This window comes from Clupea harengus, chromosome 10 (genome assembly GCF_900700415.2).
Source record: "Clupea harengus chromosome 10, Ch_v2.0.2, whole genome shotgun sequence".
In the NCBI taxonomy this organism is placed as follows: Eukaryota; Metazoa; Chordata; class Actinopteri; order Clupeiformes; family Clupeidae; genus Clupea; species Clupea harengus.
Window position 1 is genome coordinate 24,188,194 of NC_045161.1, and position 15,717 is coordinate 24,203,910.

The 15,717-nt window shown below is 42.1% G+C and overlaps 1 protein-coding gene across 2 annotated transcripts; it reads right to left on the reverse strand.

The window, feature by feature from the left end:
• Positions 1-123: 123 nt before the first annotated feature.
• On the reverse strand, positions 124-6,475 carry ube3a (ubiquitin protein ligase E3A). 2 transcript variants are annotated; one of them, XM_012821842.3, is made up of 11 exons: positions 6,423-6,475; positions 5,780-5,818; positions 4,828-4,933; positions 3,405-4,666; positions 2,897-3,041; positions 2,354-2,559; positions 2,036-2,200; positions 1,747-1,902; positions 1,593-1,666; positions 1,282-1,425; positions 124-1,056 (listed from the first exon to the last, which is right to left on the reverse strand). In XM_012821842.3, the coding sequence occupies exons 3-11, from the start codon at positions 4,868-4,870 to the stop codon at positions 936-938; spliced, it is 2,316 nt and encodes a 771-aa protein (XP_012677296.2). In that variant the 5' UTR covers positions 4,871-4,933; positions 5,780-5,818; positions 6,423-6,475; the 3' UTR covers positions 124-935. The 2 variants fall into 2 exon arrangements, with proteins under 2 accessions (XP_012677296.2, XP_031430365.1); XM_031574505.2 differs by lacking the exon at positions 6,423-6,475 and having other exon boundaries at positions 4,828-5,065; positions 5,780-6,416.
• Positions 6,476-15,717: the final 9,242 nt, after the last annotated feature.

The window sequence follows — 15,717 nt, forward strand, 5'->3', positions numbered from 1 at the left end:
ACAAACCTCCCACTTATGTGAGTTTCATAGACAATAACCCACTGTTAATGGCTTGTAGTTATATCCCCTTCATTTCCTTCTTATTGGCTTTCCAGAATTAGTTTTGCCATTAAAACCCGAAGCCAAGTGAGAACATTTTAATGTAGCACCATACATGGACTCATAATTTTCTCCATACAGTTAAGTGTGTGGGTGTGTGCATGTCTGCATTCATGTGAGCGTGCGTGTGTGTGTGTGTGTGTGTGTATGTGTGATCATTATCACCTAGAATTGACACATTTAGACAGACATACAAACCAAATAAATGAGGAATTAGATGACAAGATCAGACTGAAATGCACCACTCCAAAACAAGCACCACTGACTGCAGTGCAGTAGGTTCTACCGTATATGAACACTAGAGATACTAAAATATTAAAATGTGATATATCCTGAGTAAATTGCAATAACACGTCAGCATTTAAAACAACAAATCGCTGGCTCGCGTACATAGTTCAAATTTCGAAACATTACCCACCACAGGAAACATTTTTGAAACAACTCAGTCCCTCAAAAATGCTATATAGAAACATAGTATATATGCTTTTCAAACTAATATATTCTGTCATAAAATTCACAGTATTTGCCATAAAAAAAACACTTCATGCCAGCATTGAATGCACAAATTCATATTTTAAAAATTAGCAATTAACGTCCATTCTTTTATCCTCAGACACAATAGAATTCAAGAAAAGCAAACTGGATTCAAGGTAGTTTTAAGAATCCATTCCACTTTCACAAAATACATCACATATGCCGATAACACTATAAATCCTAAATTAAATTAGGGGAGGGGAACCAGTACATATTATGGCCATCTCACAACCTCTTTTGGCTAATCTTTTCTCAGTTTGTTTTAATGAAAGCAAATTAACCATTGGGCGTGTGGGTAGACCTCACAGCATGCCAAATCCTTTGGCGTAAGTGATGGCTTTTAGGAGTCTCTCTCTTAGCGCCTCTTTGGTAGAATATTCAGGAAGCAACAGGGCATTAAAGCAAGTGTGGGATGTAGGTAACCTGGTACAGAGAACATCAAGATTAGATAGACTTCAACAACAACAACAACAACAACAATAATAATAATAGTAACAACAGTAATAATAATATCACACAAGAACCACCATGCAACAACCAATCCGAACAGGAAAGCATCGATATGCGGTTCCATCAGTAACAACAATAATAATAATAATAATAATACAAATAATAATAATAATAGTAACAACATCATTGTCCACTTACCTGTCTGAATCCTCGCCATTTTTGGCTATGATCATCTTCAGTTTCCCAAGGCCTCCCACAGGTGCTCTGTCAGTGCCAGTAGTGAACTGGAGAAAAAGCTTCTTCTGCTCGTCTCCGAAAGAGTGCACAATTTCCCAGAAATCTCTGTGAAAACAAAACGACTACTTAGAATCCTGGAGTCAGACTATACTAATACCAATGCCATGCTGTATTAGTCTACAGTAAGATGTTCGGGAGATGGACAGGAAATACAATAACACTGAGAGAGCATCTCTCCATCTCCACCCAAAATGGATAGTGGTTAGGCTTACTTAATGACACGACTCTCTTTGTTGTAGCCCCCGTCATAGTCTGTGCTCTCTTCAAGGGCACGGAAGTCCAGGTTCTAGGCATGGAAGACAATATTTGTTAAGTGTGTTTCTGAAGAGCGAGTGTAAAGAACAACCTTGTGGCGGACTCACATACCCTGCTTCCGCAAATCAGCAGCTCTATTTCATCGGGCCGGAACAGGTACTTCAGCGGGGACTCGTTAGTCACCTGGTGAAAGCCTTGTCTGAAAGCCTTGAACTGCACCTCCACGCTTTGATTTAGCACATAATCAGCATACTGAGACACAAACTCCTGTGCGGTACAAAGGTTTCACAGCAACAAAACCTCAGCAAATTAGGTAAAGACAACTTTGGGTGCAGATATCTAAAGCTGAGTGTTTATTTCAGCTTATGGTTGGTCACGTCGACCGTTTATGAAAAGCTACCTTTCTGTTGTCGTTGGTTACAGGGATGTCGTCTCCAAATTCTCTCAGGTCATGCGTGACAGGATTTCCATATAGGTCAGTTTGTGAGATTTGGAAGGTGAGCATCATGTCGGCCTCTACGTTGCCTTCGTAATCCAGTATCTCTTTGAGACTCCGATAGAGAGGCTGAGTTTCACAGCACAATCAGAAACAAACAAAACACACATTCTACACGTTATAGATAAACATGTAATGCTGTTATGGCTACTGTCTGGTTGCTAACATACAGAAAAAGGAGGACTGTCAGGACATTTTTAAGATTATGTTACATTGCATTACCGGGTGAGAATCCGCTAAGTCCAGAAGGGTTCCTTTCTTGCCCATCAGCTTTCTGTAAACCACCATGGGAAAGTGCACATCCAAGATGCAGTTGTTGTATATGGCCAGGCCTAAGACAATTCCTATGAGTGTGTACTGGCCCTCATTTTCCAGTGAAGATGAGTTGAACCAAAACACCTTGGTTGTCTCGTCATAGGTGAACATGCCTGCGGAGGAACAAAGCGCCATGGGGTAATGACCCCTGAACCAGGGAGGAACAACTGCACTATGGGTAATGACCACTGAACCAGGGAGGAACAACTGCACTTAGTCTGACTTCAAGAATAATTTCACCTCATGAAGAGGAGCTGGAAGTGCAATAGTATTGAAGTCATATATAGCTACTATACTATGTCTTAACCTCATAAATAAATAAATAGACATGAAATTTGAAAACATTCTTCAATACGTCATGCTAAGATGATGATCAAGCCAGTACAGCATTATATATATAACCACCTTGTACAGCTGTTACTTCCAATAGACTTTCATAAGACGGCTTACCAATATCTAGGTTGAAGAGCTCTTCAACAACCATCTGAAAAAACTCTTTGGAAACTCCTCCTTCATCCAGCCCTTGTTCTCCTTCAAACTCCACGTAGAGCTGCTTCTTCAGGTCTGAGGGGTTCTCCATCGCAATCATCTCCAGCTGGAACACATGGACAGCATAAATGGGGTGTCCACAGTTTTTGTTTTTGTCCTGGTTATAACATATTCAACTCTGTCAAACTGTGTTACGAAACTGTCAAATTACATACACAGCTCGGTGAACATCCACAAGCCCTGGTCATCAAGATCAATATGTAAGGAGGTGTTTAGAGTATAGAATTTCTGTTTAAATTATTTTAAAGGAACGATACTGACTTGATATTTGTATAGAGAACATCTGAGCAGAAAATATCTTTCCTTATGTTCTTAGAAACTTGTGTCTTTTGTAGGACTGTATCATTTACACCATGGCCGTATTTTGAGCTATTTGAGTTTCATTTTGGGAACTCAAGAAATAAATTACCCTGATCAATGCATCATCAATGAGATGGTCTCTTCGGACTTTGAGTCGTAAATAAGGGTTAGCTTGTTGTCCATCGACCATACTGTACAGCGCAGTGATCCGGCGTTCACTGTACATTCGAATTCTGTTGTCGTAGTACAGTCCCTGATTCTTAGTCACAGGATTAAGGATGAAAGGGCAGTTCATGAAGGCAAACTTGCCCTCCGTGTTCACTTTAAAAAGGACATAGTCCTTGTCCATTTCGAGCACCTCATTCAGCGGTTCGTTAATGAACTCCTCAAAGGATATGAGCGGACATCGGCAGTCAGACGCTCGGACACCAAGTTCTACCTCCAGAGGGTCCACCCTGGGGCCCCTAGGGCTTCGTTCTTCCTCCCCCAGCAGTTCTTGCAACGTCAGGTCATTGGACTCTATCAGCATGTCATCATCTTCCTCGTTCTGATCCAAGTCCAGCCTCCCGGCCAGAATATTAGCGAAGTAGACAACCTTTAAACACTTGACTGCGGCCACCACCGTTTCATCTTCGTTGACTAAGTTTTCGTTGTCAAAGTCATTACAGACAACCGTGTAAGTGATGAGCTGCTGGAAAGTCTCCATCAGTCGGAGGATGTGCTCGGTGGCAAACTCTGACCACAGGCGCGCCAGGCGTGCTTGCCCAGGGAGGGAAAGCGCGCTCATGGCCTTGCAGAAAAGAGGAAATGCTGACTCGAGGTACTCCGGGCTGTGAAGGTTGGTATTCTCCATTATTATTACAAACAAGTTGAGGTAATTGTGGTCGAAGGAATACGCGTCGTGGTAGGTCAGCTCACTCTCCACGCTTGGCATCATATACACCAAGGCATTGACGATGGCGGCTTCGATTTGCTCATGGGGCAATATTTTGTCATACACTCTTCTCAAACTATCAATGTCCACTGTCACCTCATCATCATCATCATCATCATCATCATCATCATCATCACTATCATCACTATCATCATCACCACTTTTGTCATCCTTCTTCTCTGCTTTCTTGCTAGTAGAGGGCTTAGAGGTAGCTGTTGAGCTGGATGACGCCCCTTGCTCGGCCTCTGTCTTGTTCTCGGCCTGCCGTGACTTTAGCTTGTCTGGGCTCTGTTCTTTGGTCTTGCGGAAACTTCGCATGAGGAACTCTGAGTTAGAAAACACTCTGCCTATGGCCCGAATCAAAGGGGTGTAGTCTTTATTCTCTTCGCAGACTGCCAGGATCTCGCACACCTTGGTTTCAGTAAGGAAGTTCAGCTCTGTTAAGGAATAACACAGCATGGAAACAACAATGTAGAGATGAGAGCCTTATCACACAAATGATTTAATATGTGTTGCTCTTGACACACTGATCCATAACAAACAGGCCTTGCTAAATGGGTTTCCTTACTTAGTCACCACCACCACTCCCAGCACTTACCACTGAAGTCATCCTCCCCCAGAACGGTATCTTTGTAGTTCATCTTCTTGCTGTAGCACAACTCCTGAAGGGCTCTTCAATCACTATGGACTACTCTTGTATATTTCTTTGCGTTGCATGGTTTATACATGGCATGTTGGCGAGAGAATTCACCATTGGACTTCAATAATTCAGCTCATCTTGATGGCCACAGTATTTCTAATCGTGCTTTGAAAGCGCAGGCCAGCGGCTTTGATGACTGCAGACATCATATCTTTTTTTTTTACTATTGGTGATAACCATGGCAGACTGTTAGAGGGTCACAACCACATGCCTCCTACTCCCAGCCTTTGAACAGCCACACAGGGGTTAGGTCAGCCTCAAAAGGGATGTCAATCATGTAGGACATGTGTGGGGTTAATGACAATGAAAACCACTCCTTTGACACAATGCATTTTGAACAAACACAGTCCACCAATCAAATTACAGCCGTCCTTTTATGAACTCTTACTTTATTGTATTTGATTGCATGCCAGTCATGCAACACTCATCATTATTCATGTTAAAACTGACAACAACCAACTAGAAATACAAGGATAACACAAACGCAAAGACCTACTCCAAATTGACATGCTTTGTAAACGGATGAGTTTCTTGTGCGATAAGGGACATGGGTGTGTATGAGTCATTAGCAACTGAACACAATACTAAAAACACACATGCACTATAACTAAAACACATTCAAACACTAATTCAATGTAAAGAAAAAGTGTTTAATTATGAATTCACACTTTTATTTGTGAAAATATACATGTTATATACAGTATACTGTATGTGTCAAAACAGTCATGCATTTGGCTCAGTCTATATAAATCAAAATAAGTATAAAAAAAAACATCAGGATGTTTGTGAATATAAAACGTGATAAAATTAGTAAGCAAACAAAAATATGCTCCTCAAAAAAGTAACTTACATTGCTTAAATCTTTGTATGTCAGTTTCTTTTGCCCCAACTGGAATTAAACACATATGTACATACATTTGTGGTGAATACATTTGTGGTAAAAGTACATTAAATATTAGAAATTCATACAGGAAAAATATACACAATCTTGACCTGGCTAACTAACCAGCTAAATTCTCAGATTTCACCAGGACAGTTGCCTACACCTGTCATTTGTATTGATCACGTGGCTCTTAAAGTTACAATGTTGACCGTTATTATTACGGATTTACATCTGCAAATGTGTTTCCAATGATTGATTCGTCGCTCTGTTAAATTCTTATTTCATCAACAAGTTCCTATTGTGTCAATCATTTGATTTTAGCTGACCTGACCTGGCCACGAGCTGAACAACTTGGCAGACAACGATCCAGGCAAGGCAGTTCGCCCTCACTTCTTCAGCGCCTGTTTACATGTTTATAACTTAACCCCGCTTACATGTGGCCTGTTTTGTAAAATGTAAACTAGCGACAACCAATACTGTACGAGTGTTGATAGTAACATGCACTCGCAATCACCTGAATCGGTAAAATAGCTAAAGACTTAAATCGCCTTTTGGCTGAGTTCGGACGTCCCATTGTAATAAGTTTACACATATTTCAAGTGCTGCTTACATTGAGAATTGCGATGCTAGGAGACAGGTTACAGTTCAAGAACTGTTTCAGAGAAAAACAATGATCAGCCCAATCTTGACTCGGCAAAACTCTTCTCAGCCATCTTGACTTCTGTCGCAACCAGTCGCAATAACAACCACCGTCAACAAGTGGGATCGTTCCCATAATGCAATGCCGTCAGAATTTATTCTGAAGTTTCAAATGTGTGATTGTGCCTACAGAAACATCAAATTAAACAATAAACGGTTCATAAACAAAATGATGTCTATAGTGGGTTATAATTAGGATATAAACAACAATTCGTTCACCATGTAGCCACTGTATGGAAGACATTGTCTGAATAGGCTCGTCGATAAGTCTCGTAAGTGAAGCAGAAAGAGTTGACGAATGAAAAAGTTGTTCATACAAAATACAAATATTTCCTTCAGATTTTGAAACTTTTTTTTTTGTAATTCAAACATTCATGACACTGAATTGACAGATTATACCATACCAGCAGGTGGCAGGTTTTTCCACACGTCGAAGAGTTGATTAGTCTTTAATAAATACGATGCATCACGCATCCTCCAACAAACTAAAATGAGAATAAAACTATCCAACCAAGCTTCCCTTTGTCCCCAATAATGTATGAGGCCTGCCACCTGCTGGTACTGTATCATCTGTCAATACAGTGTAGCGAATATTTGACTCTCACTTTTAAAGGTCAGGTAGTTATCATAAGTGAGAGGGTCTGATCTAAACCATTCATCATGTCTTACAAAATAGGACTGTATTTATATTCATTTTAAATAAATATCAACCTCTATAAAATGCAACCATGCATCTGAAAAGAGATGGATCTTTTTAGCCTTGGTCCAATATGTAGGTGTTTCTATTTGCATTTCAACGAATCACCGCTCCAAATCTGATGTGAGCAACGGAGCCTGTTTAATATGCCACTGCATGTCCTAGCCTTCAAGAAGCTGCACTCATAGAGGCAGAGCACTGAGTCTTCAAGTCTTCAATGATCAGCTAGCAGAAATCAGTTCACTGGCTCCTGCTGTTCAGTGTCCATCAGCTCCTCCCCCCCCCCCCCCCCCCCCCCCCCCCCTCACCCAGCACTGCATATAGGCATGTCCTGCATAGGCAGTCATTTACATTCCCTTCACATGTGGTCACTTACAACAGTCTTTTACATTCATAAGATCTCATGTTGGGATCGTGTGCTCGGCTGATACCAACATCAGCTTGTGTGCTTGCTTATGTTATTTTGCATGGGTAAGATGCTAAAGAGCTTAGCTGTTTTAAAAAAAAATATTAGTATTCATTTTTTTTTTTCAGTAGCACTGAACCTGTGGCAAAGCTGCATAATAGAAAAAGGTGTCTGTGTTCGGGAAGATGTGGGCCAGGCCAGCTGTGAAGAATCAGGATCTCATGAATATAGACAGCTGGTTAGCCCCGAGTCAACAAGGTTTGGCATTGCACTTCACTTCACAATTCAGTTAAGGCTCTCGAGATGGAAGAGGCTCGGCGAATCCAAATCAAACAACTGCAGCGCAACCGTTTCTTTAAAGCGTCTCATGTTAACATTCAAACATATATGCGTACATTTATTTTTTTTATTTTTGGACATGTTTTTTGTATTTTAAGTATTCTTTAGAATGGTGATTAGTTGTCAGATCCTGAAAAATGAAAGGTCCTGTTTCATACAGCTTGGTTGAAAATAAATACAGTGTTCTGTTTTGCTTTTGAGTGCATCTTCGAGTTTGATTTATTATTGGAGCAGGTTCATTGTATATTGTTTTCCAGCAACAATACATCTGGTTTGTGTTGGCGTCATGTTTACAGGTCATGATGCTTCATAACAAATCAATGCAGGATGTGAAAGCAGTGCCTGATTTAAGTGCTGCAAATGATTCAATTCCCGATAAAAACTACAATTTGACGCTGTGCATGTGTATTTTCCTTTAACCCTTTTCTCAAGATCAATGTGAAACAAAACTCTCTTGGAAATACTGATAAAAACAAAAACCCCCATATAACCAGAGCAACCATAACCATTCATAACCATTCACTTAATGACGCATGTAAAACATCCTGGTGAATGTTCACACTAGCGTACATGTACCCACTCTGAAATTTTTTTCTGTTATGTGAAAAACATCTGGCACTGGTTTCATTCATTTAGCTATAGAACATTAAGCCTCAAGAATGAATTGTTCCAGACAATGGACAGAAAATTGCACTCTATGCGTTGTATGCCTTTCACAAATCTATCATCCGTTCCTTTTGTACTTTAGAATGGGATGACCAAATACTGCAGATGCTTTTTTTCTAGCACCACATGGCGATTTTGGCCAATTTCCGTGGAGATACAGCGCAATAGATAAGGTTGTACAGGTTGAAAACCTGATTTGATTTTCAGCTGAATAGGTGCTGTTGGCATTGCCAATGTTACTGCATGGGCAAAACAATTACCTGGATTCTGTCAAGCAGTCCTTGGGCTTATTGAATCCCCCTGCCATCCATGTGGAGACTGTGCAGGGAGAGCACCTCTAATTAAAATCGTTTGAAGAGGATCACACCAGCGTATATTGCAGCTCCCACGGCCTGTTCAACTCAATATGAACACACTGGATTTCAGTGCTCTTGGAGCCTGTGGAGAGAGCGAGTGTGTGATATTAGCTCAGATATTACAAGGGAACACCTCATATAGAGTTTGGGGTTTAAACGTTCTCATAATAGCCTCTCCCATCGAGAGACTGCTTGCACAGTGTACAGCTCTCAATGCAATAGTCACATTCAAGACATGGAAATGAGGGAAACAAAATGGCTACAAAAACAGTTTCAAGTCAAGTCTAGTCAAGTCAGATTTATTTGTACAGCACATTTAAAGTGATTTCCAGTTGAGGCGAATCAATTTCAAAAGACTGAAAACAGATGAAACATACAGGCCGTATAAAAGCACCGCAAGTGAAAGAATACAAGACCAAATAACACAAAAAGAAAAGTAAAAGAAGCAAAAAGAGAAACAAATAATATACTGTATGTGAGTAAAAGAAGCAAATTAATGATAAGAAAATGGATAAGAGGAAAGTAAGCAGATACATAAAACCACAAATACGGACAATAGAGCAGAACAATAAAACACAAGAAAAGCACAACAACTTAGAATTCAACGTGAAACTTGACAAAACCATAGAGGTACCTCAGACTGGCTGAGAGCGCCAATAAAAGCCTGATCCCAGACTGGACTAAATATAGCTGAAAGATTGCATCCCAGGGACAAACCTGGGAAGGCCGGTGTGTAATAGTGAGTTTTCCATCTGGTATTACAAGTGTCCAAGCAGGCGGCCGATCTCACATATAATGGAAGGCTATTCAATAGTTTAGGACCAATAACCGTAAAAGCTTGATTACCCTTTGATTTAAAAATAGACAGGTAAAACCAATAAAAGCTCATCTGGGGGCCTCAAAATCATCTTAAAACCCTCCCCTCCGTGTTATTATTCTAGCCATATTCTATGAGTGAGAGAATCTCACCTGGTGACCAATCGCAGCCTTCTAAATATCTCCTGTATTGTGAATGTGGCTTCTGGAAAGGCAAAGTGGAGACAGCAGAGGAGCAGCATTAGGTTTCATGACAGGTTCTGAGCGCCTTTGTGATTCCAACCCACACAAAAGTAATTTCCTTGGCCAGCAATAACAAACTGTTAATTGTAATTGTGTGAGTGTGACTGTGTGTGTTTGTGTACATGTGTGTGTGTCTGTGTATGTGTGTGTGTGTGTGTGTGTGTGTGTGTGTATGTGTGTGTGTGTGTGTGTGTGTGTGTGTTTGTGTGAGAGAGAGAGAGAGAAAAGATGTGTGTGCACATGTGTGCAATCGTGTATCCACTGATATTTAAGTCAGCCTCGCCTTCCAGGATCATGAATATTCAGATCAGACCGGAGGTAATTTAAAATCCAATTAAACAGGCCTCATCCAAAATGACAGAGAAGCACGTTTTTTAGAAATTGATTCGATTGATTGACCTGGCTCTTTAGAATGTAAATCGTTCCTCTGCTCCCCTAGATTGTCACTCTCCTGAACGTACGCCACCAAATTACCTGTATTCATCTTCACCAAACTGGCCATGAACTAGATGGAGACGCTGGGGGGTTGGGGTCGTGGAATGAGCTCCCCCTTGCATCATGCCCATCAACGAAGAGAATTACAAAGCCTCTGCGGCACACCTAGCCAGCCTCGGCTTTCACCTGTCCTATGAACTTTGCAATTGAATTGCATCCAAGTATTTACAATTGTAAATTGTATACCTGGGATCTGACACCTGGGAACTGCTGGCATCTTTCAGGGATGCTGTAGTGAGCAGAAGGGGAGAATGTTTGGCAAGACTGGGAATTAATGAGGATATGATGTCAGGAAGAGACTGTTGATGTGATGACAGAGTCATGCAGTCAAGGCCAGGCAGTGGCTTTGGGTTATGTGCTCCCTGTTGTTCTAGAGGACAGTCATCATTATCATATCACTCTCATGAATCTACTTCATCAAATTCTATGCATTCATCTTCACCAAGCTAGCGATATGCCCGCTAGGTACAGAACCTGTTGGGTACAAATAATTGAGAGAGTTTTTGTAAAACTCTTTTTTTCTCCCTTCAGATTTCACACGTAAATAATTGCAGTTGGGTTGAAGTGAGTGAGCGAGCGCTCCCTTCCATCACATCCTGCCCTTGAACCCTGTGGAAGACGTGCTCAGCCCCGGCCCTCATGTCTCCCATGAACAGTGCAAATGAATTCCAAGTGTTTACAACAGCCCAGACACCTACCCGCGGTTCACTTACGCCCTTCTGGGACGCAGTGGAGGAGACGCAGGAGAGTGTCTGGCAGCAGAACTAGAGAGGAAGAAGACACTGCAGAGGACTCGGCTCACGGAGACACTGCAGAGGACTCAGCTCACGGAGAACTCCAGCTGCTGAACAGGCCCAGCATATGCCAGCGTGTGCCTCACTCTCGCCTCTGAGTTGCTCCGGAAGGACAGCCCACATTCAGCCCCCTGGCAGTAGATGACTGTGGGCCAGATCTGAGCCAGACGCGGGTCAGATTTGTGCTGCTGCCCTCAAAGCCCCCCTCCCCAAACCCCTCCCTCCCCTTTCACACATCTATACCAAAGTTTGTTGCTGTTGACCTTTAAGTGAAGAGTGAGGCCGGTTCTATTTCTCATATGGTCATTCATTATAATGCATTAGTTTGACTGACCTTTTCAGCTGAGATATTTAACAGTGTGGTAAAAACCCAAAATTATGAAGGTTCGCAGCTGTCACAGGGAGATGCCTGAGTCATAACTAAAGATGGATTTGGTGATAAAAGGGGAATGCACGGGATTGCAGCCTTGTACTGAGTGGACTTATCCTGCAGTCAGTCCCCTGGTGAAATCAGATATATTGTCCTGTAATGTCAGATAAAATTGTATGCTCATGGTATAAATGATATGCATTTTTTTCTAATGCTCTCTATTAGGCATCCTCAGTGTCAAATTGATGACAGCACTTTTTAACAGACTGCAATTAAAAGGTTTTAATCATTGTGGAACAACAGTCTGTTTGACATGAGCTGTGGGATGGCAAATAAACCTGGGCCATGTGTTTGCAAATAAGATTATAAGTGTGGCATATGCTGACAGTGGGTGTTAACCAGAGGAAATGACCTAGAAATCTATGGGGCTGGCAGGTTTGCTACCTGCTAATTTACTCTGTGACACTGAGGGGGTTTTAAAGTTTTTGAACACATGCATTCTTTCAACGGAAAGGTAGAATCCCAATGAAGAATAATATTGTAAAAATGTATTAGTCTCTGTATTGTGCATGTATTCTCTTACTCCAAACATGGGCTGGGAATACTGTCTAAACATCTTTCACAGAGCTCAGGGTCGTCAGCCAGAGATGAGGCCACGGCGCGGCATTGCTTTCTCAATCACCTCAGGTATCAGCCCGGGAGGCCAATGCTATGCGTTCTCACTGCGAGATGGAGTCCTTGGGGAGATTTAGTGGAGTGGCTGTAACACAGTATGTAAATTATCGCTTCAGAAAGAGGACAAGGTCACAGGATAAAAGAGAGCCAAAAAAGAGCCAAAAAAGCCCCATATTCCTGGCTCCGAAGGCCAAAATAGTTGTTTTATTAGTCTGACTCCAGTGTGATGCATTGCTTATCGGGAATTTGTTTTTTTTCCCCCACATACTGAAATAATCTGGATGCAACAAATGAAATCTGAAAATCAAACACAACAAGACTTCTTCACACAAACAGAAATAAAGGTCACGGCAGATTCAATGCCTTCAAGCAGCGCTCTGTGGCCGATTCATTCTAAGCCAGAGGTCAGGGTTGTTTATTCGTTTGTTTGTTTGTGTGTTTGTTTGTGGTGGTAAATGGCAGAGAGAGAAAGAGAGCGCTCCTTCACCTTCTCTGCTTCTTCCGCTGCTGCTGGAAAAACCAGTGGGCAGACCTCGGCGTGGGCTAAACCCCCTTAAAAAGATCAGACGCCGTGGTAGCAGCGGCAGTGTCGGTGGTGGTGGCGGCGTCCGCGTGACAGCTCATTCGTCATGCCTTTCCTCTTCATCAGCTTTAGAATCTGGTTAAATGGCATTGACGAACAACCGCTCATCAATCAAATCACCCGCCGCCTCTACATCCCCCCACGATTCATTTAAATCTTGGACGGGTGCCATGCTCCTGCACCGTCTTTCTCAGCCTTAATGGGAAAACTTTACGGGGGGAGAAATCGGTCCAGAAAACCTTTTGTGTGCAGTGTGCAGGCCGACAGGAGAGCCTGTGGTCAGCTGTCTTAAAACTAAGATATCAATAGTCTGATGCTGTAAACTGTGTTGCCACTGTAAATGTAGACCCTGCCTGCCCTCTGCTGCATACATTAACTTTCATATGAATGGACTACCAACTGACTATGCAATCACACTATGCACTCACTATGCACTCTTGACGTTTCACAGCGCTAGTAATATTCTAGCTGCTGAGTGTCACTCAGATACATACTTGAAAAAAACAGAATTGCTCAGCTGTTTTGTGATCTTGTGTGATTGTGTACACGTCGTATAATAGTTTAAAAACATATGAAGTAATCGGATTGTGTATACTATTGCCTATGAAATTATGTAGGTATGATTTCAAAGTGACACTAAAGGAAATGTATTTTATAATATGTGAGATTTAAGGGACCACGTCACCCTCTGGCTACAATTACCCCACTTCTCATCTCATACTGTGCATACCCCACCTTACAGGCCCCCTCTGAGGGTAAACCTGTTAATTAGGTACAATGTAAGATTTCTTTATTCCCATGATAGTTAAACTGGTAATTGTATGGGTGGTATATACATGTCATGGTTAAGTATTTTAAAAGTTACTGAGGCAAAAAAAAAGTTATCATTCACATTGTAGGGAAATGTGCACCACAACTTTAAAGAGTATTCACACTAACACACACAATGATAGGATACATCAAGACATACACTAACTATTTGGGGATTTGCTGGTAAAATTACAAAATCTCCACTTGACCATCTGTGTGTAGATGTTTCAAAGTTACCCCAGAGCTCAACTGTCAAATTTCTCCTGCCCAACAGTTTGATTGTTTTACTACTTTTGTTTTCATCTTAACAAAGTAGCAGAGCAGATTCATATCTTGAGGTTAAGGTAAGTGTTACGGTCAGGGTTTTGATTCATGGATTAATAATTGTTATTGTTGTAATTATGATAATAAAAACATCATATTGGTTTAAGCACTCAATGTTCAGATGAGCAAAGCAGATGAGCACTTTTTCCTACATGACAAGCAGCTGGCCAAACAGCAACTGTACTTGAAATGAACTAATATGAATCTTATTAGTATAAAAACAGTTATAACCCATATAGTGCATGCAGGTTGTGTAAGCCTGTGTAATTTCCCCTTTGAACACTGGGAGTCCCTGTATTCTCACAGATCTAGATCTTCCTCCTGGTGTTTGTCCAAGAAGAACAGGCTTTAATGGAGCAAATTTTTCTTTATGATTTGCGTCGATATATTTTTTTTCTCGCTGTTGCCCACATTCCTCTCCCTGCTAAATGCATTCAAAACACAACAATTATTTTATCACTTAATACCCATAAGCCCTCGAGCCCAGGGCCAGCCAGCAGTGTTTATGCTGAGAGAGGGCGAAAAGCAGGCGTGTGTGTGTGTGTGTGTGTGTATCACTGCAGTTCATCCGCCATCATCCTGATCTGTATGTGTATGTGTGTCTCTGTGTGCTGTGCGTTTGCATGTATGCATGTTTGTGTGTGTGTGTGTGTGTATTTGTGTGTGTTGTCGTGAGTGTTGTTTGGGGACCAGGTTTGGCTCAGAAATGTCACATGTGTCTCATCAGTGTAGCGATACTGTGTTGTTTTCATAACATAAACACTGACAGATGTTCCAGCGCAATGGTACTTTAACTTTGACAAACCATATGATGGAGCGCAGGGGAGTGGAGGGCACCTCCGGATGAGACCCGTGGGAGCGCCCGGGGGGGCGGGGGTGGGGAAACCTGGGCAGACGCCAACACCACGTTCAAAGGCATCGCCCTGAAATGTAACGACGCGTTTCGCAAGCTGGCGCCCGTGTCCTGGTCTTGAGGACATCCATCTGAAGGGTGTGCGACCGAGAGACTGAAGGAACGCTCCTGCACAGGCTCCCCGCGAAACAGATCAACAGAGGCTTGATGATCGGTTCTGTCAGAGAGTTTCTCTCCAGAGCTTGTCTTAACACAATTCCACGAGCTAAGTGTATCGCTTCCTGTGCTAAATGCAGTTAATGTCGAGCAAATGAGGTTTTCTTAATGGGAGACAGAGGTAATGACAAGTGATGCATACACTGCAGAACTGCAGAAACAGCATAGACATTCTACAAAACAGGGATGGCACGCCGACACAGGAATCAAGAACCATGCGCACAGGACTCCTTGGATGATTCATCTAACACCTACCCGTGTTTTGATCACCTGAGACCCATTCAAAGCTCAATTCTCCCTTGACTGTCCAGAGGAGAGGCCCTAAATCTTGCCCTCCCCTCCAACACAGAAAAGGGAGGGCCAAGGGGAGGCTTCACAGTCATGACTTTAGATCTGCTGATTACAGCATATTCAACGAGTCGAAAAACTGCCCCCACATAAATACCATAAAACAACTTCACAGAGACCAACCCCCCCCCCCCCCATCCCCCCACCACCACCTTCAGTCCACAGAGGTCTGAGCTGAGGAGCTGAGGTTTTTGCAACATTCCATGATGTTCCGT

What these genes read in the sequence shown, in the direction of transcription:
- ube3a (XM_012821842.3), bottom strand. Translation starts at nt 4,870, where the DNA reads ATGAACTACAAAGATACCGTTCTGGGGGAGGATGACTTCAGTG. An exon ending in GCTCTTCAACCTAGATATTG is followed by an intron (nt 2,560 to 2,896) that starts GTAAGCCGTCTT and finishes GTTCCTCCGCAG; the next exon opens with GCATGTTCACCTATGACGAG. An exon ending in ACTTAGCGGATTCTCACCCG is followed by an intron (nt 2,201 to 2,353) that starts GTAATGCAATGT and finishes TGTGAAACTCAG; the next exon opens with CCTCTCTATCGGAGTCTCAA.